The sequence below is a fragment of the Brachyistius frenatus genome, unplaced genomic scaffold (genome assembly GCF_029030835.1).
Source record: "Brachyistius frenatus isolate BFR_SWC_R1_liver_20210118 unplaced genomic scaffold, ASM2903083v1 Contig_21, whole genome shotgun sequence".
Taxonomy (NCBI): Eukaryota; Metazoa; Chordata; class Actinopteri; family Embiotocidae; genus Brachyistius; species Brachyistius frenatus.
Genome location: NW_027210620.1, coordinates 3185502 through 3206459, shown reverse-complemented (window position 1 = coordinate 3206459; position 20958 = coordinate 3185502). Strand labels below are relative to the sequence as shown.

The 20958-nt window shown below is 41.8% G+C and overlaps 1 protein-coding gene across 2 annotated transcripts in view; it reads left to right on the top strand.

Moving 5' to 3' along the window:
* The first annotated feature begins 2833 nt into the window (after positions 1 to 2833).
* myo3a (myosin IIIA) overlaps positions 2834 to 20958 on the top strand; it is a 54400-nt gene continuing 36275 nt past the window's right edge. For both annotated transcript variants that reach the window (XM_069696452.1, XM_069696453.1), the window contains exons 1-3: positions 2834 to 2888; positions 10772 to 10955; positions 13399 to 13533. In XM_069696452.1, the coding sequence (XP_069552553.1) occupies positions 2860 to 2888; positions 10772 to 10955; positions 13399 to 13533 (348 nt within the window). In that variant the 5' untranslated portion in view covers positions 2834 to 2859. The remainder of the gene's footprint in view (positions 2889 to 10771; positions 10956 to 13398; positions 13534 to 20958) is intronic.

Sequence of the window (20958 nt, the reverse complement as noted above, 5' to 3'; positions counted from 1 at the left end):
GACGGGAGGGGAGTCGGCAGAAACGGTCAAAAACTTTTCATTGTTCTCATTGAACTTTTATTTATTTGATGCCCTCACTGAAATACCGGTGTTTATAAATGTACATGCGTAGCCACCGAGGCTAATTTGCTATTTTGTGGTTACATCAGGACCGGCTTCATTAAATACTTTGCAATGCTAACAATGTGGCTCTGAGGATGATGTTCGTCTGTCAGTTGATCTATTGAATGATTTACTTGCAATCTCCTTCAGATAATTAGGTCCCCCCACACATTTTCGATTTGTACAATTGTAACTCCTTACCTTTTGATTTTGCACCGAGACCTGGCATCAATTATCACATAATCGCCTGATCGCAATTATTTCAGCTCACTGCAAACATGTTGAACAATCGTTTGAATAATTTCTGTTCATTTGTATAAAAACAGCTGAATTAAACTAACAGAAATATAATATTTTCATCACGATTTCCACATAATCTTCCACCGCTCAAGGGTTGACTATAGTAACAATACCACTGAGTGCCACTAGAGGTCAGCTCCAAAATGCCTCTGGCTCCATAGACTCCCATTCAACTTCTCTCATTAAAAACAAAGTCAAAACATTTTGTCCACAAGTCATAACTGTGTTATTTGCTAAAGTCACGCCTTCTTTTTCGTTTTCTGGTGGTCCATTTGAAAATAATTCCATCGTTAGTTAGATATTAGGCCTCAAACAGCAGTATGTTTTGGGGGCGTGTCTGTTTGATTGACAGACCTGTGGTGCAGTCGAGTTTTTTTTGTAAGCCTTAAAACAATCGTTTTTGCTCAAATACATTAGCATGCCGATGTTAACATTTAGCTTTAAAAAAAATGGATTATTGGATTTTAAATCCCTCCTGAATGCACACAGTGGTTATTGTTCTCTGCATTTATAGAACACAAATAGTTAAACACAAATTGAATGTCACTTCCCTTGAATAGGTCAAATTAACATTTTCAGAGCTGCAGAGGGTGCCTACGAACAAATGTCTCAAAGAAGCCCCGCGTTAAGATCTGCAATTATAGAGATCAAAATGAGAATTCAATTTTTGTACATCAAAGGCTGCTATAAATACACTGCCATTCACCCGACTCACATCACACAAACGACAACAAATCCATTAACATCACATGCAAACCGAGGTTCAGGAGACGGTCCTCCGTTTCCACACTCAGATTAGCTGCCGTGTGCTGAGCTTGTGTTGCATTATTTTGAATACATTTATGGAAACATTTTTATTAAATCTTTTACTACCTGGAGGTGTGTTTGCCCTGCAACAAAAAAAAAAGAAAGGAAAAAAATAGGTGAAAGCACAGCCTGTCCTGCACAAAGAACGGAGAAAAGAAAAAAAAAGGACAGAAGAAGAATATCTTTCAGTTCACTCGTGTACCAAAGCAGCCGTAAAATGTCCCAGAACGCACACATTAAGGTTATAACGAGCGAGGTCAGCTGAAGAAAAAAAAAAAAAAAAGGCCGGCGCGAAATGGAGCTTCGTGCATGCATATGGTGGAGGCGATGATAGGCTAATGATCTTTCTATCAACTGCACAATCCCAATACTCATTTGAGCGGCTCACGATATGCTACGCACCACAGCTGGGTGAGTCACGGCCCAGCGGTTCGCCACAATGGCAGCCAGTCACCGACGGCACCCGCGGGCCTTGTCAGGCATTCACACCACGTAGCCGCGTGGCCACAATAGCCTCATCAGTAGCCTTATTCAATCAGTCTTCACAGACGGAGTCGACTCGGTCCGTGCCGCGCGCCCAGCCAGCCGTCCGCTGATCTGCATCGCGCGAGGCGTCGACCCGTCAGAGCGTCCCTCCTTAAATCTCCTTGAAGTGATCTCTGATTTTTGCCTGATTGTGTCCGACAGTCTGCCAGTGTTCAGCTCAGCGCTTTTAACGTGTGACCGAGTGATTAGCGCAGCGGAGGAAGGGACAGCGGCGCGATGTTGTGCTGTTTGTTCTGGCAGCGACGCGCAAAATAGACGAGACCAGAAAACAAAAAAAAAGAAGGCGTTTGAGTGACGAGTTTGGCGTTTCCTTGACATGTATTCAGCCTATGTGTGAATAGGCAGGAAATTCTGTATATTTAAAACAAAGATAGAGGTTTCGGGGATGTGACACAAAAAAAACATTAAGTCAACCTCATTTAAGTCATCCGTAACCTTGTCACGGTGGTGCAGGACGCAGCAGGACGCGCTCCGGTGGTTACAGAAACCATATGAGGGCTGATATCGATTCCCACATGCCACAAACACAAAGAGTGTGAGAAATCAATACCCTTATCAATCAATCAATCAATCAACCTTCATGAACTGCTGCTTGTCATTCGGACCAGTGTGTCACCGGCCCAGCAAAAAAAAAAAACCCGCTGTCAAACGTGTCCACATGAGCAGAAGGTTTGAGGTCACGCAAAGATTTAGGCGCTTCTCTAAAGCAGGACAGATTGGATGGCGAATTTTTTTTTTGGTTTGCTTTTATGGACACTAGTGGGTCTTTTTCTTTGTGAAATTGAAAGTAAAAAAAGAAATGTAATTATTAAATCTGTTTTTGTAGTGTTTCCTACATGTCTAAGTTAGGTGCTCTCATATACCCTTAATATGTTGAATGTTTTTTTGCCCTGAAGCCACAAAAATCCCAATGCTGAGATGTGTATAATACAGGAACAATGCAGGAGTTTAATGAGTGGGCTGAAGGGAGACAAAGCTGAATGACTTTCTTGCCAGTCCAGTGCCACTTCATTTTCAACGACATAATTGCGCCGAACACCTCCGCTGTTCTGAATCCTAACACATTTGACCAATTATCTGTCAGCAGAGTCGTTGGCTGAAAACATGTCCGAAAAGAGCTTCGTTAATTTCAGGTAAGACGCTTTGTTCATTAAATCTTTTTTTTTTTTTTTACCTAAATATCTGTTTTAGTTTGGTCGTTTTATGTTTGTTGGTGTCGTTCTGGGCAAATTATTTGGTTTTCTATAATCGTTCGGTGATGCACTCAGAGTTGTTGAACTATGAAAGCAATGAAAATGAAGCTTTTAGAGAGAGTGTGTAAAAATGTGTTTGAAAGATCAAAGTTTTGTTTTTTTATTTACTTACAGATCACTGAATGAACATCTTCTTTTATTTCCACGATTCATAAAAAAAACCCGTCTAATCACAAAGTCGCCAGATCTTCATTTCAAAGTTCTGCTGATCTTTATGCTTTTGTGACGCCTGTCAAAACACGCAGAAACTCAAAGGAAACGAAATTAGCACATGTGCCAAAATCAAACTGGAAGGACGTTACAGTATGCGAGAAGGATTATTTGATCGTGCAGCCATCTTATGCGAGTCATACGATGAGATATCTCGTCGGTACAGCTTCAGCCGGAGAGGATGATTCCTTCATGCTGTTGAGACTACTGTGGCTCAGAGAGCAGTATGTAGGTTACCTGTCAGGAAATTAAGCCTATTAACTGCTTATGTAACGCGTCACACATTTGGCCGTGTGTCACACATGGTTTCTCATCCAATATTTTATACAGTATTTGATATTTGGCAAGAAGAGTCTTTAGTTAAGACGGCGCACTCGTGAGGAAGTTCTTACACGACCTAGATGTGTTCATGAAACTTCCATCGCAGGTTTGGCAAAAGTAATTCTGATGTTTTCTTGGTGGCAAAAACATCTTTCCAATCCGATATAGTACACAGCGATTATTAAATCTGTACTTGTACTTTTGTTTTTCCTAACCGTCCATTTTCTTCATTTGTTTTCTTCTAAAATCTGGGCAGCATTTCATTTCATGTCCCGTTTCACGTTACTTGACATGTCAGTAGCTCTTAGGTTCACAGTGGCTGTGATTTGTCACCACTGGTGGGGGCTCATGTGCGATTTTTACCACCGACTCCTGCTGCGCCCTGTTCACGCGCAACAGGAGCAGTCTCTAAACACTTTTGATTTGCCCTCGTATTTGCACGTTAGCATGCTAAGCAGGTATTTGGTTATAAAATGTAATATTCATCATATCAAATTGAGGGTCATATCAAAATTCATTTCCAGATGAAAAAAATAAGCCCACAAGGTCGACACACAGTGTCTAAAAGTCAGGAGATCACAACAGTCTGTAGGATTCATCCTCTGGGAACCATGAATGTTTGTAGAAAATCTCATTATAATCCAGCAAATAGTTGTTAAAATATTTCACTTTTCCATCAAAGAGGTGGACCAATCTATAATTTGACCTTGACATCTTTAAAGTGGGCAAAATCTGATTGGGAGATTACAAAATCCATAAAAACAAAATTTAAAAAAAAAATCATTATACTGGATTTTGTTAACCGTGAAAGATTAAAAGAAATATTTTTGAAAAAGATCATTTAGTTCTATAGATGTCCTCTGTCATTTATATGTTTCTGTCATCGAGGTGGTCAAGCAGTGAGGCCGGGGGGGGGGGGGGGCAGAGAGAGAGTCTCCACGCTGACTTGGACCTTTGCCCAACTCTAATCATATGACTATTATGGCCATCACTGCGTCTCCATTCTTGTTCTTGGTTCGGCTTCCAGGAGCCATTTGTAAAGCAGCGGAGCAGGAAATGAGGTTGGTGCACTGCGGTCGCCCGAGCCTGGAGGACGTGCTTGAGGGAGCCACACTTAAAGTCGGCCCGTTGATTACGCGGGGCCCCTCCCGGACGGAGAGCGCGGGGGTCATCGGTGCGGGGATGGGGGGTGAAGACGGCACCAGGAGTCACAAATTGTTGTTAATGGAGAGAGACGTCACCGGTCCCCAGATATATTAATGTAAAAAAATAAATAAAAAAAAAAGCAGTACAGATGAGGCTTTATTGTCCGGTCAGAGCGCTGGACCCTCCTGTAGTTCATCTCTGAAAAAAATTAGATCGCAGCTCTTCTAAACCTGATTTTTTTTTTTTTTTTTTTTTTTTCTTGTCGGGTGTCTTGTTTTTCTTCCGTCTGTGAAATCTCCTTCCTCTTGTCATCCTCTTTGTGGTCCTTTCCTCCTCCTTCTTCCTTCTACTTCCTACCTTATTGCTCTCAATCTAAATTTGGCCATAGTTTAAGGATTATCAGGTCGACACCTCCTTTGGGGCAAATGCCCATAGTTGCCAAGATTCAAAATGTACTCCTAAAATGGATCAAATGAAATATATAATATAAAATAATCGGCTGTCCAATTGCATGTCCAAACATGCCGTCTTGTAAAAAGTAGGTCAATATATTAACATAACTTAACATATAACATGTTGATATTGTACAGAAAGGACATAAATGTCAACAGACTGGACACAACTATATTAGATATATTACCATTTCTAACACAGCATCAGGTCTTTTTCGGTCTTATTAAGCATTTCCGAAGCTACGATCATTAATGTGGAGGATTTATGATGTTAAACACGAAGAAATGTGGGCCCTTTTTGTCGTTAATGACGACACAACCACGAACGGTGCTTCTGCTCTAAAGGATCAAATCAGGTCTTTATTTTAAGGTCTGCTTCATTGTGTTGAAACTAAAATATTATAACCGCTGTAGAGCCTGTAAAGCATACCGATGTTGAAATTAGGTGGGCCAACAACAATTAGCTGAATACCTTTCCTCGCATTTCCCGATTTGTTCAGCAACACGGGGAGAAATGCCTCTGAGTGTTTAGGGAGTTATAATCACTGCACCATCTGTTAGTGTGTTTGATAAATTATCAGCTTCACTGTTGCAGCAATTAGCTTCTGACAGTTTGAGCAGAATCAATAATTTGCAGTGAGTAAAGTCACAGCGGCATGAAATCCGCACAGAGCGGTTGTTAATTGGGCAAAAGTTTGGAAGTGTTCAGTGCATTGTCAGATCAAAGGTATTATTAATGTAAGCAAAGAGGACGGTTGAAAGCAAAATAACTTATTTCACGCATCATTAGCATCGCTAATGACAGAGTCTCCGGAAATTAAAAGGGCGAACATGTTAAAGCTTTGTTGTCTCTGACTGAATCGGTGTTTATGATGTTTTGAAGTGTGAAAAGGTCATGGGATTTTGCTTCGTGCAAAGCCAATCAGAGTGCAGCTTTACATGTTAAGAATCCATTAAGGTGAAGGATTAAACCTTCTAGGAAGCCAGTTAGTTGCAAAAGTCAAAGGTCGACGTGTTTCCACTGCGTAAACCGTCAGTGCAATTTCCGATTGTACATTTCAAAAATGTAATCATTGACTAAATAAAAGTCATTACATCTCATCAAAGCCAGTGAGGCACCAAAGTAAACTGTTGGCCACCCGTTGGTTTATGAACCGTTGTGAACTACGACACCTTCAGTTTGGATTTTGGCCGTCGCCATGTTGCTGTTTTGAAGCCAGAAGTGACCGTATTTGGACGAGCTGGGGAGGATCTAACTTGATCTCCGAGGACGCTTAGCTCGCCCACCAATAACAAGACACAGTCCTGTCAATCAAACAGACACGCCCCCCCCAAACACACCGCATTTTTTAGGCCTAATATCTAATTAACATATGCGATTACTTCCAGACGGACCACCGGAAAAACAAACATTAGCAAATGACACCATAATACCTTGTGGAAGAAATGTATTGACTTTGTATTTAATGAGAGAAGTTTGAGCTTTTTGTTGTTGTTTTTGAGGCAACCCCCTAAAGGCCGTCGGTGGTATTGCACTTTAAGGCAGATTCACACTGGCGCTCCCTTTTCAGACCCCGAAGCTACGTCCACTTTTATATACAGTCTGTAGGTACTAGTGAAAAACAAGAGGTGTTTACGACCTTGCGTGTTCGCATGAGAGGTTGCTCACTGCAAAGGACATTCCTGGAGCTTGACCCAGTTGGCTTAACCCTCCAGCTACACCAGGGTGGAGGTTGGCCAGCTTCACCTTTCCGGACCCAGTGAAATTAGGTCTGCAGCGAGCGCTACTTGTTTCTTAGCTTTCCAGGAAGATGCCAGTTCACGATGAAACGGTTTAGTTGGGTTGCAAGTTAGCATGTGGAAATAGTGGTTGTTATTTGCTTTTTGTTGTTGTTGTTGTTGTTGTTGTTGTTGTGAGCTAAAAGCGAAAAGCTGAACTGGGTTATAGTGGGTTTGTTAGCGTGGCTAGCTGATAAATAGGCTACCGAAAGAATTTGGCAAGAGTCAAGTCAAAATAAGGTGAAGTTGTATTTGAAGAAAATTTGATCCCATTGGTCATTCGTGACTCGAAACGTGATTCGTGATTGGTAATGATTGGTTGATTTAAAAAAAAAAAAAATTAAAAAAAAAAATGCTGACTCTTTAACAGACTGAAATCATGTGAAGCAGGTTTTTTTTTAGTTTTTTAAATACCGCCGGTTCAGCAGTCTGACCTGAACCCTCGGTCCACCTCTGGCTCGGTCCCACGGCGCCTCTTTCCCCAGCAGGGCCCGTGTGTGTGTGTGTGTGTGTGTGTGTGTGTGTGTGTGTGTGTGTGTGTGTGCGTGTGTGTTGTGTGTGTGTAACGGGACACTGCTGAACGACGCTGAGAAGCGAGGCCAGTGCAGTCATGGCCTGCTACACCCGACTCGCTCCTCTTGCCGCCGATCCGTTGCGCGCCGCCTGTTGCCAGCGTGTCTTCTCCGGGCTAATTTATGACACGATCAAGACTCGTCGGCTGACCGGACGTCCTCGTGCTAAAACCTATTACTTAAACTAATTACTTTGCGCCTAATAACTTTGTTATGCTTTGCGAGTGCTCCTTCTTCTTCCTGATGTATGACGCGCATCGGAGGTGGCTGGGGCACAAAGGAACAACAATCCTGCTCTTGCTTGCTCACACCATCATCCACCACTGATACCCAAGCATGTTCATGCACTTAGAAAGGAGTAAGTATGATGCAGACTTTTTTTCTTCTTCTCTATGTCAGTAAACTATGCTACTAAAGCTTATATAGATGCGCTTTCTTGGCTGAACCCGCACGTGTGTGCTTCTTCTGGCTTCGTCGGCTTACCACTTGTAAACATGGCTACTTCATTTGGTTTTTCCTTATTTGCAAACTTTGGGAGTGGCTCAGGACGTCAGAGCTGCATGTGCGTGCACATGCGTGTAGGTGTGCAAATCTTGACTCTATCCTTCCCTGCCATGTGCCTTTGTTCATTTTGTTCTCTTTCACCAGCCGCCACCAAAGGTCAGTAAATATGAATATTGAGTTGCTTTGATTTGGCAAAAAAAATGTGAATCCGTAAAGGGCGGCATGGTTTTATCTTCTGTAGAAGTTACGTTACTGTTAGTGGCTGGTAATGGAGTCTTTCCCAGATTTTTATTCGTAATTGTTTTTTTTGTTGTTTTTTTTACTTGAATCATCCAGTAAAAATGGGGGATTATTATTATGTCGTGGCGTTTGTACTTTTCTGAACTCTCAATCTAAAATGCCCTTTGGAAACAAGCAAATTACAAACTACTGACATGGGATTATCTTGCTCGATGTTTTTTTTTTTTTTAATCTGTGCCTTTCTATTCACAACTATTTGGATCACCGTATTAAATTACCAAACCCATGCTGTGTAAGTGGGAGTATTGTGCTTTTTGGACGGGGATGAGTTTGGCGAGGCAGATGATCTCCACTCGTAGACCAGCAGGTTCTTGTTTGTGCCAAGGTTAATCTGAAACTTTAACCCACTCATCAACGTTACAGATTAGCCTTTTCAAGTGGCCAAACCTCTGCTGAGACATCACTGAGATCAAAGTGCATTACCACTAAGGACTCTTGTTAACCTAATTCATCTTTAGTTTTCAGTATTATTTCTTTGGAAACAACAGTAGCGCATGTGCTCATACGGTAAATACGCATTCCCTGTCGTTCGGGAGTGCTTCATTATTTGTGCACTTGTACACAGACTGTGGTTAATGCCACATCGCCTAAACATCTAATGAGAGGCGACAGCCAGCCACCGCTCCAGGGCACACAAGGTTAGATAAGACCATGAATACAGACACAAACACACACAAACACACACACACACACACACGCTGTCTCCTCTGAGGGGTTATTTCCTTCAAGCCTGCGCTCCTGCTGGAGGTGTCCAGTGTTGAGGTCCTTAGGTTTCGCCCTGCGTGTCTCATGTGTCGCAGCGTGTTGACACATATAGAGCCGGTGATGTATTATTGAAGGTGTCTGCACATTACTTAGGCACTGTACATTAGGCAAACACAAGTGCAATTACCCACACAAGGGTACATGTACACGGAGTGTAATCGCTCCGCATGGCCAATGACTGATAATATCTCTGCAGAACCCTGTCCCCTTCCGCCCGCCCTTATCTCGGCGCGTGGAGCGATCTATTCACGGTAGCGCGGCCCAAGTGATTTATAATCGCGATTACGACTTGTTTGGATAAAATAAATCCTAGGAAATGAGTCAAAGATAGCACCCTGCGTGGATATATATATATTTTTTTCTGAACACAAATAAAAGTGACCACATATAATATTAAAAAAAAAAGAGGAATGACCTTTTTCTTTTTCTTTTTTGCATCTCTGTGCATTTGGAGGGCCTTTAACCAGCTTTCCATTGAGTGTGAATGGGTGGCTATATGGGGAAAGGCTCATGCTGCAACAGTGGCTAATTCCTGCTAATCCCACCTTGTCTCCTACCACTTAGAGATGGTTTCCAACGGCAGTGCTGCAGGAGCACGGGGGGAATTGCTAGTGAGATTAGCTTGTGTTAGCTCCTCCCCTGTGGTTTACGCTCACAGCCGCCAGGCCAGGTCAGGCCTGCCACCGCGTCCATGCTCAGCTTTTGCACAGAAATGGATTAATTAATGGTTTTGTTCAAAATGCCCCGCGTCTTAATGGGAGAACAATGTAAGTTTCATTCCACTGCTTTTTTTTTCTTCTTTTTTTTTTTTAACTTTTTGGTTTCATGAATGTTGTGGTGATTGTTTGACAATGTTGGATGCAAGACTGTGAAGGACAGAAGCCTTTGAAAGGGTTTTTTATGGGAAGGTTCTGTTTAAAGGTGTTGCTTTGTGGGATCATTTGTGTTTTGGCTTTACAAAACTTTTCATTTTCCCAAGCAAAGATAAGATTGTGTTGTTCCACTCGCTCGCATTTAATGAGCTTGTGTTTATGTTATCACCATCTGAGGTTGGGTAAATGTTACATTGGTCATCCTGATATCAGCTTTGAATGGTCCTTTAAGTAAGAAAACACAAATAAACTTTGACAGTTTACAGAGGAGAAGTGAGATATGACATCAACCTAAGTCATTAAAGAAGCATATAAAGATGTTCAAATTCTGCATTTCCCACCATCTGATACTTTAAAATGAGGGCGAACACGTTCTCCCTGCCAGTGTGTCTTTGTGTTTGGGGAGATAAATGAGCTTTACAGCTTACAGGGTTACAGCTATTTACTCAGATTCTTTATACCATGCAGCTCTGAGAAAGTGTTACTATTTTGTTAAAAAATTAACCCTTAACTTTCCAGCTACCCTGGATTATCCTCAAGGTAAACACTTGACCTTCCAGTTAAATTCCCAAGCAAAATTTGTACCACTCAAAAGAAAGGAAACATCAGTGTTTAAAAAATAAATAAAAAAAAAAAAATCCTCTCCTGTTTTAGGGGTCCTAATTCATCTACTTGCCCTCTCTCCTTTAGTTCAACACTAATATGTTCACCAAGTTCCCACATGGATTAATAACAGCACAGGCAGACCACGCTGGATGTCGGTCATGACCACTGCTGCCTTCACTTCTGCTACTCTTTTTCTAACCGTTACTCATGTGTGCGTTGTTGTTTTTGTTTTGAAGGAGATCTCTCTTGAAGATGTTTCCACAATCAGGGAAATCCATTGTCTTTGACAACTTTCCGGACCCTACCGACACCTGGGAAATCATCGAGACGATCGGGAAAGGGACGTACGGGAAAGTCTACAAGGTGCTCAGCAAGATCGATGGAAGTAAAGCAGCCGTGAAGATACTCGATCCCATCCATGTAAGTTGCTGTTTGTTTGGGAATCAATTGCAGTTCAATTGATCAACAAAACATGGCCCAGCATGGAGAGAAATCTTATTTCCTGTTGTGGGTTTTGGTGATAGTTTACTGCTGTTTTTGTCTCAAAGTGGTAGAAAGTTCACATTTTTATATAATGCTACTTGCGATAAAACAAAATCTGTCACATTTATCGCATCGGAGAAGAGAAAAAAAAACATTTTCAGCTCTTTTGGTTGGTTGGTTTGTATTTTTCTACCATTTTTCCTCAGTAATATTGTGTAATACCTTAAATTGAATTGAATTTTGTCTCTACGAAATGCATATATGTGTATTTTGTATGTTATTTTCTTGCATTTTTTTTTTACCTAATTGAGGTAGTAACACAATGGTTCGCACGTGTTTTATATTTTTTAAGGTTAAGTTTAGTGTGTAGTTTTGCAGTGTTTTTTCACGGTTCGGGTCAGTCTTACAATCACAAGAGTTTTTGTTACATTATCTTTTTTACATTAGTCCACGCTGACTCCACTTTGGTATCAAATCAAAATGAACTGAGAGCCGTACCGAGTTAGAAACAACCAAAGACCCAACATCTCTACAGCCTAATGGGGTGTTCAGATTAAAAGCGAAGCGAATTATTCCCACGAAGCAATTACATACAAAGTCAACGCAGAGACACGAGTGTCCGCAAATTCTCTCCGGGCGACGCAAAAAAAGTCACAGATGCACATCTGCGCGAGTTGAAAATATTCAAGCGACCATACTTGCGCGAGTTCACTCAGTTACAGTAGAACAACTCCAGAGCGGATGAAGCTCCTTTACGTTGAGGTCTTCGATAGGTGTAAAAAGTTCCAGGAAAGTATGTTCACAGATCTCTGAAGCTTAACTCGTAAATCACGAGCAGAGTGTCTGACACATAGTTAGATAAACATCGATGTGCTCTGCTTTATTCTCCTCGCAGGATGGTTATTAAAAGGGAGGTTCCTCTAACTATTCTTCTGTCTACAGCCACCAGAACATTATCTCCGCCTCTGGTGGTATCAATTCAGCACTCGGATCGTTTTGGGCCTCTTTAGTCGTACAGAGCCAAAAAAAAACAACACATCTGGCACCAAAGCAGAAGCAGAAAATGGCCCAAAGCAAAGAAACGCTGACACGTCGCAGAGGAACACGATGTCGGTACACGATGTCGGTACACGATGGTGTGGGACTGATCCTTCTTGTAAAGCGGAGACTTTTTGCGTCGTGACGGGATTCACCAATTACAGAATATCACTCAGTCAGATGTGCTTAATTTCTGAGCAGCAATGTAACGGATAATTAGAAAAGATCCATTTATAATCTTCAGCGTAGATTTCAATTTAATATAACAGCAGCAAAGCTCGCTGTTTAAAAAGAAAACTGCGGCTTTATTGCTTTCTATAGCCATGCTGTTTCTGCGTTTTAGCCCAGAGCAGTTCGAAAAGAAGTGACATCATCGTGTCCCACATTAAACTGGATGGTTTATTTCGAAGTTTCAATGAACAGCCGCTTTCATCCGTTAAACTCAGACTTCGAGTTGCTGTGTTGATTATGTCATGTATAGACCTATTACATAACGTACAACTTTATTAAAAAGTCACCGCTGCAGTGTGCTTAGCTTCGGGTTCTGACATTTTGAGGCATTTCAAAGGAGTACTTGTGTATTTTTTTTCTTGTGTCAGTGCTGTTTTTTTTTTATTTTATTTGTATTTTTTTTTTTTTTTAATGAAAAGCAATAGTTGTTTTCAGCTATAATGCAGCTTATGGATGGCACCTCTATGGAGAGACCATAAAAAAAACAAAAACAGATTTCTTTTACACATTTTTCTCTGACTTTTCTCTTGTTGTCTTGTTGTGCTGGGTTCTTTCTGCTTCTCTGGCCTTTCCTCTGGCAATTTGAGAAGTTGAAATCCCTTCCGTTGTGCTACTTAAGGTTCAGACATATTAAACCTGCGGCAGGGAGTAACAGCATTTCTTTGTTTTCAGGGGGGCACGAGGCAAAACCTGTCGCGGTGTACTGCACGTCCTACCTTCTGCTGCCGCTAACGGCTCGATCGTGCTGTTCATTGGAGTCTGCGGTTCGCAGCTTCATCTATGTGTGAAATACTCTTATTATAGGGCTGCTGCAGCATACGGTAGAAGAGTAGGCCGCGATTACAACAATTCAAACGTCCTGGATTTGCCATTTTCGCCCCCACATTAAGTGAGTGATGGAGACTTTGTTCTGAGAGCAGCAGCCGAGTGATTAAATGCATTTTATGCTCTCTTGGCTGGAGTTCGATGACAATATTGATATCTCTCTTGACTCTGTGCAAAGACGGCAACATCATTTTTTTTTTTACAGTTTTGGTACGTGAGCAAGAAAAAAAAAAAAAGAGTTTGTGGCGAACAAAAATTAGAACTGATGTGTGTTCCTGTTTTTCAGGATATCGATGAGGAAATCGAAGCAGAGTACAACATCCTCAAAGCGCTATCCGACCACACCAATGTCGTCAAGTTTTTTGGGATGTTTTACAAGAAGGATGTGAAATGCGGGGATCAGCTGTGGCTCGTCCTGGAGGTAGGAACACACACACACACGCACACACACACACACACACACACACACACACACACACACACACACACACACACACACACACACACACACACACACACACACACACACACACACACACACGAAAACAACACAGTGAGACCTGGAGTCATCTTCACCCGCATGCTGTGGCTGAAGGATCTATAGGTGCAGATTAAAGGTGTGATGTCTTGCCATGGTATAGGCAGCGGTGAGCAAATCGTGGGGCCAGGGATTACGCAACAGCTTTAGGCAGCGTCAGAGTTTACTTTACAGGCCACCTGGGGGATTTGGTCTTTGGCCAGTTAGCGTCACGGGGGAGAGGGTTTGGCTTGCGTGAAGTCGGCGGCCTGCTGAGTGCAGCAGAGCGGGGATTTATTTTTCCCGGGGTGTCTCAGTGAATTAGTTTCCACACCTACAGTATAAGGTTGGTACACAGGTTGAAATGTCCTGATTTCTCTTGTTTGGATTCGAGGTACAACACACTGAAATTAGCTTCTTTTTTTTTTTTTCTTTTTCACCTGCTGATGTAGCTACAGGAATGGTGAGATTTAAGGTGTTATTTATTTTTAATATTTTTCTGAAAGTTCAAGGGCACCTTGGTGCAGCGGCCGCTCTCTGTACATCTAAAAAAGCCTTGCCTCCAGCTTCCCAGGTTCTCCCGTCTTTCATATTTCACTGCCTGCTGTAGCCCTTTTATGAAATGTCAAACATGTAATGGAGGTCGACTTCAGAGGAGGAACGGTGTTCGTGGGGTCCAGCACCGTGTCACATATTTCTTTTTCTTTTCCTGTTGACGTTCTTGACCGCGTAATTTGTTTCCCCTGTTTTTGATAGAGAGCAGCGCAAACCTGGAGACGTCTGGTAAATGTGGACGGTAAACTTGAGGAGGTTTGATAAGGGAATAATGCAGAAGTTTCTGTAAGGTCTGTGACGAAATATTTGATAGAATGTAATGGAACATTTTTATTCAAGCTAGTCACATTGCTCTATAGATGGCCAACATAGGAGGGTTTGTTTGATCACCACTTATTACACCTCATCAACTATTACAAAAATTGCCATTCAATTTTTAACATATATCTGTGGTCAGCAGATAATGTGTTTTTTTTTTTTTTTCCGATTTCAGAAGTCTTCTGACAGTTTTTTTTGGTATCGCCATGAAGTTGAGCGTTTATTTTTCATTTTTTTTAGAGGAATCTTTCCAACAAGTTCTGGATTAATAACCTCTAACTTTGGTACACACAAACTGACGGGGGTATTACATGCTTTGGCGCGACACCAGGTTGTAATCAACCCATAATAAAAACCCTTTTTGTCACAGGCCTAGCTACAACCCACTCCACTCCGAAAACACCAGACTGTATAAAAAATGACAGTTGAAAATAAAAAATACATTAAAAAAAAAAAAGCAAACAACAGATGGTGGAAAGGAGAATTTTGAATTGGTCTTTTTTTTAAATTTATATATCATGACATTTTTGACTTTCGGTGGATTATATATTCATTTTCTGAGGTCTCAACAAAGCATCTTTTTCCGACTGCGTTTTTGAAAGCAGAAACTGTGTCTGCCAACAGCGCTCCACGTCGCGCCGTTAGTTCTTTTTTGTTGTTGTTTTCCTATTACCAGTTGCAGCAGTGCTGGAACACAGTGTCCATATTTCTGTAATCCAAGCTCAGAAGGCTCAGCATCAACGGCAGCGGTGTTATGCTAACCCAGTAGATAGTTTTCACTTCTCCATCTTGTGTTTCTTTCCCTTTTCACCCCCGTCCTTCCTCCTGACCTTTGCGGAGGACTCTGCAAGTGCTTCGCTTCAGATATCAAGATGCTGAATAATCAGACTTCACTCTGCATGAGAGGAAAACAAAGAGCTTCATCTGAAAGGAGTAGAGCTATTTTGCACCGTAGTTTCACGTCCCTGTCAGTTGATTTTAGCTGCCGAGGCTCAGTTCCTGAGTAAAAAAAAATAAAATAAATACAAATCTGCCCGTTCTTTGTTCACACTCTACGGTTGCAATATCCACTTCCAACATGTCCCTTTGCAAAAAAACCTGCAGCCAGTAAACCAAATCTGGTTGCTAATCCTGAGGCTGAAATCACTGCCAGACAGTTTAGTAGGTGTGTGTGTGTGTGTGTGTGCGTGTGTGTGTGCGTGCGCTCTGAAGTGGATGCACATGGGGTCTGAGCAGTGAAAAGAGGAAATCAGGGAGTGAGGTGGTCACTCACCATGGTTACTGTCCCTCCTTTCTGAACTGTAATTTTCCATCCTCCAGCTCTGCTGAGAGGAGCCTTTTCTCTGCCCTGACGCTCATTATGAACGAAATTCACACAAATTGCATCCTCTACTTTATTATTCCCTTCATTGGGGTCTGCTAGTTTTTGGCTTCGCCTCTGTAGTTTTGCTCCTTTATGAGCGCAGATGTGAGCAGAGACGAGCGCGCTTTCATGCCTGATATTGCTCCCGCAGAGCTTAAAAAATACTTCAAAGACGGCGACGACGGAGCGACTTTTTATTCTCTAATTGAAAATAAGAAACTGATTTGGATGTGCATGTCATTTGTGACATCCCGTGTTTCATCCAATGGGCCTGTTAAACGAAGGCCGGTAGTTGAGCTGCCTTTAAAAGCTCCTATTTCAAAGCTGTATCCTCCTACCTGCGTTTATCGGAATAAAGCAGCTGTAACGCTAAACACGGCGCAAAACTTAAAGAAGGCAATCCAAACCCTTTTTGGTGATGTGTATGATAGATTATCCCTTCCTGGTGTTTTTCCTTCCGGTTTTTGTTCATGTAGGAAATGCTGAATTGTTGGGTTTATGTTTCCGTGGTAAAGTTCTGTCATAAAGACTTTAGTGCTGTGAAATTACTTATCTTGGCGTTTTTGGTGATAAATAAACAGAATTTAATTGAATTAAATTGTCGATTTTGGTAACAAAGTGGATGAGCGTGTTCACGTGGTCATTAATCATTTCCTGGTTATTTCCTGCTTTAGAGAAACCTGGAGGATGTCGCAGGTTAAACATCTGTTTTCTGCTGAATTGAGGCTGAAATGTGAGAAATCCTTGAGGCACATCTGTATACAGACGACCAGAAATCTGAGCAAAACATAACCCGATCACATACAACACGTTCCAACAACAATCAATATGTATGCACATCTATTGTTTCTGCCTGAGGTAGTTCAAATTGATTGGAAGGTGTTTTTGAAAAGCACACACATGTACAAGGTACCTTCTGAGACATCGGAGGATCAATACGGACATTTTAAAGTTTGCCAAAATGGCACATGAAGAAGAATATGATGGCAATGGAAGCATTGTGATTTTGGGAGATTTGTAAATGATAATCAGAGGTTTCTAAGACTTAAGATTGTCTACAGATTTGTCTTTCAGCACGAGAACGACTGAAAAACCAGATAGCACCGGACAAGGGCCCGAAGGTTTTGGGAGTAGCCCAGCCAATAGGAGGAGCGCTTGAGACAAAGTGGCAACCAACTGTGACGTCACCCATTGGTTCATTGACTACCATAATGACTTGTGGAAAAAAATGTATTGATGGAAGTTGACACTTTTTAAATGAGAGTCTATTGGGGTCAGAGGCTTTTTGGAGCCAGCCCCTGGTGGCCCTCAGTGGTATTGCACTTAAAAGCACTTCTGCATTTGCTTCACTTCTGGGAGACTACGTCCATTTTTATGTACAATCAATGGCTAGAAATTAGAGCGAAAAGCCGGTAGAGATCAACCAAAGAGGTCTTTAAGATACTGTCGTCCCCAGTTTTGCTTCTGAAACAGCTAATCAGTTCACAAAACATGTGTTAAATCATTAAATCCATGACATTAATCCCTTTTGTTTGTCTTCTGCCTTTCAGGCCACGTGGCCTTTGAAAGTCAACAACAAACCGTCGTGTCCCGCGCTCACCCCCATCCGTCTCTGTCCCGCCTTGTCCTCTCAACCTCTGAAGTCATTAATTGACAATGAGGTTTAAAATGGTAGTCCTTGTTCAGACTTTTCAATAAACGGTGCCAGAAAGTAGACACCTAGGCCATTATGCTCGTGTAAACGATAAGCCCGCTGTCACAATGGGAGACGCTTTTTCTCTGGAGACGCTCCAGCGTGTCACAGGAGCAACAAATACTTCGTTGGCCCACGCTGACGCTCCATACATCCAATAATTTGGCGGTAAAATAAAAAAATACATAAATTTCATATATTTGTACATCAAAGGTGACTAAAGTCAGCACCTGTGTTTTTTTGTTTCATCTCATCTTTACATTTGTTTTGTCTACTTCGTTCTTTGATGGACTCCTTTCATTAACATGACTAAACAAGCACCTGACCTCATTTATAATGGAGACTATCGCGCTCAGTATTCAACGTATTCAGTTTATTCTTTGAAACCGATAGTTCTATGGAAACTGACATGATGAGCGAGATGTGGATGAAAAATGAAGGATCTTAATGGGCCTTTTTTTTTAAAATTAGTAGTTAGTGGCAAACTGTGAAGATGCACAAATAATAATGAAGCATCATTTCCAGGATTCTCTCAGCAGTAGAGCTGTTGATGAATATGTTTGTCGCCCATTTTGGGGATAATAATGAGCATCTTTCCTCTTCAAACCTGCATATTCGTTGTTATGATGCCTTTTAATGAGGTAATCGTTAGTGCTGTGCTTCCAATGAAGGTCCATACTAAACGCTAAGATTCCTTGGCAGAGAGAATTCTTTATTAATAATTACACAATACTGTCTTGAGCTCATATCGTGCTGTACATTTTCTGTATATTCAAGCGATCTACTATAAGTGGTTTGCCTAGTCTTCATCACGATTGTAAAGAAACTTCAATCTTATCGTATTTGACTTTCTGTGCTCCGGCCCTCACTTCATGTCATTCAATCCGTCCAAGAAGGAAATCAAACCAGGTCTGAAGTTTCATATATCGTTTCCTCCCTGCAGAGATTTGGGTCTTCACCACATCTCTAATAATTAATACTCATGTCCAGCATCACTTTGTGGATGTGCGCACTGTGGTTGAGTAGAGAGCGCCAACGTTTAGCTCAGCTAAATCTAGGGCAACAGTCCTCTCATTAATATGGATTTGTCCGTCTGCCCCGTGTAATTTAATGATGACAGCTGATATGGCAGCGGTGATGTAGACTGACGTCAGGCGCGGCTCGCTGTCAGAGTGCCGTGCTGCCTGCGAAAAACCCTCTGCGGCATTCTCTGCTTAGCTGCAGTTCGTCTGCACGTCTGATAGCAGAAAGAAGGAGTGATTAAGCTTCGCCGTGTGGCAGCTGAGATACGCGCCATCCATCCTGCAGCAGCCCCTCTGGGCTCCTGATGGATCGGCAGATTGATAGGCAGATAGAAAACAGACGTGGCGTTGAAAACTTACGCCGTCGCCAAGGTCAAAAACGTATTTCACTCTCGGCGTCTGAGTGCACAGAGGGATTACCGAACAGGTCCACTGGACACTCCCGGGCCCGCTGGCCGAAGTGTCTGTTCGACGTCACAGTTACAAAGAGACACAGAACGACTACAAAAAGACAGAACTACTACACAGAACAACAGAAATACTACAAAGAGATTGAAAACGGCTACAAAGAGCTGCAGCGGTGTCATTTGTGGTTGTTTTTGGCCACTTTCACTTTTGCTCCCATCAGGGACCTTCTGTCTCATAATTCAATGTTGAATGTTTCTGTATTTCTAAGGAAAAAGGACAATAAGTAGTTCATTTTAAAAAGCTGTGTTTTGAAGAAAAAAAAAATCAAGCGAAGCTGAAAGAATCTCAGCTCGACTTGAAACTTTTCAAATGTGAGGATTTTCTGCCTTTCTCCATTTTCGTAATTGTACATAAATAATCGTTGACATTTTTTTTTTTTAATGTTTTTTCCATTCGATGGACAAAAGAAGCCATCGGGGAAGTCGCCTTGAGGAAATGATTGGGATTTTTCACTTTGTGTCATTTTCTAGACTTTCCTAGACTGAACAATTAATACATTAATACAAATCGATAAGAACAGTCAGTAATGACGATAATACGTAATTGATTTGTACCCCTATAATTAACTACTTGCAATTCGAGAGTGTTCAGTGTTGCCTTCAGGTAGAGAAAGTCATTTGTAGTTTTGTGTGGTTGGCTCAGCTAACTGTAATAAGCGGCACAGAAGTGCTTTCGGGCCCGCGGGCTGAAGTGCAAAGAGATGACAAAATGACTCACTGTTTGGAGATTTAAGCACACGAATGCAAATATTCAACTTGTGTTATGATGCTCCCGTTGTACCAGTCAGGACTTCTTCTCCGCAAGGGAAGACATTTTTAGAGTAATTATAGCACCATCACTTTCTCTATGTTGTGCCTATACGCGTCATTTTTTTTTAAATTGAAACTCATACGAGCACGGGAGGTAAACATCCCTTTTCCTCAACCACCCTAGAATAAAAACTAATATTGCATCGCGGGCCCCGTGGTGTGCTTGTGTGCTGTTTATGCTGCGGTTTTGAATGCGCATTGAAAACGGTCACAGTTTTATTAACGCTGCAGTATAGAAGATATTTATGAATTACGTTCCCCCGATATGTGCTGACACAATCTCTTCAGTGTGATCGCCGCGGGGGGACGGATTTTTATCCTCGGTAACTACACGCCACTGCGTGTTTATTGGCTAATTAGGCTTTCAGTTCACGAGTGTGGGGAAATTAGTGTAATTATAAAAGAACAAGTGTTTATTACATAAAAAAAATTAAAAAATTAATTTAAAAAAAAAAGACATCATGGAAATTTTCCGGCCACGTTCCAAAATGTTAGGGAGTAAAAGATAACGTGTTGAAATGGAAAAAAAATATTCGTAACAAATGTGAACAAGACCCCACCCCCCCATTTAGCACGGTGATTGACATCTTAGAGCTTTTTTTCAGCTGTCGTACACCTCTGGCATCTCACGAAGAAAAGGCCCAAATTAAGGGTTGTTATTGTTGCCAAGGCAACCGGCACTGGGTAATTTTCTGTAATTTTCCAAGGGGGATGGCTCTCGACGGTGGACTCCGTATCGGGGTGTGTAAGCACACCGCAAGAAGACGCCTATAAACACAAGGGGAACGTCTCAAATCCTACATTTAACCCGGGAGGGCTCTGCTGCAGTAACACATGTTGTATAACGTCTAATATAAATCTTGGCACAGTCTGAGAAGATTAGGTACTTCATCGGAGGATAATTTGTGCATGTTTAATATTAACCCTGCTGAGTCATCACCGCAGCGATTAAAACCCTGCACACACACACACACACACACACACACACACACACACACACACACACACACACACACACACACACACACACACACACACACACACACAAAGAAGTACATTCCCTCCACCGGTATCTTTTATTACAATTTTTGTTTACCTCCC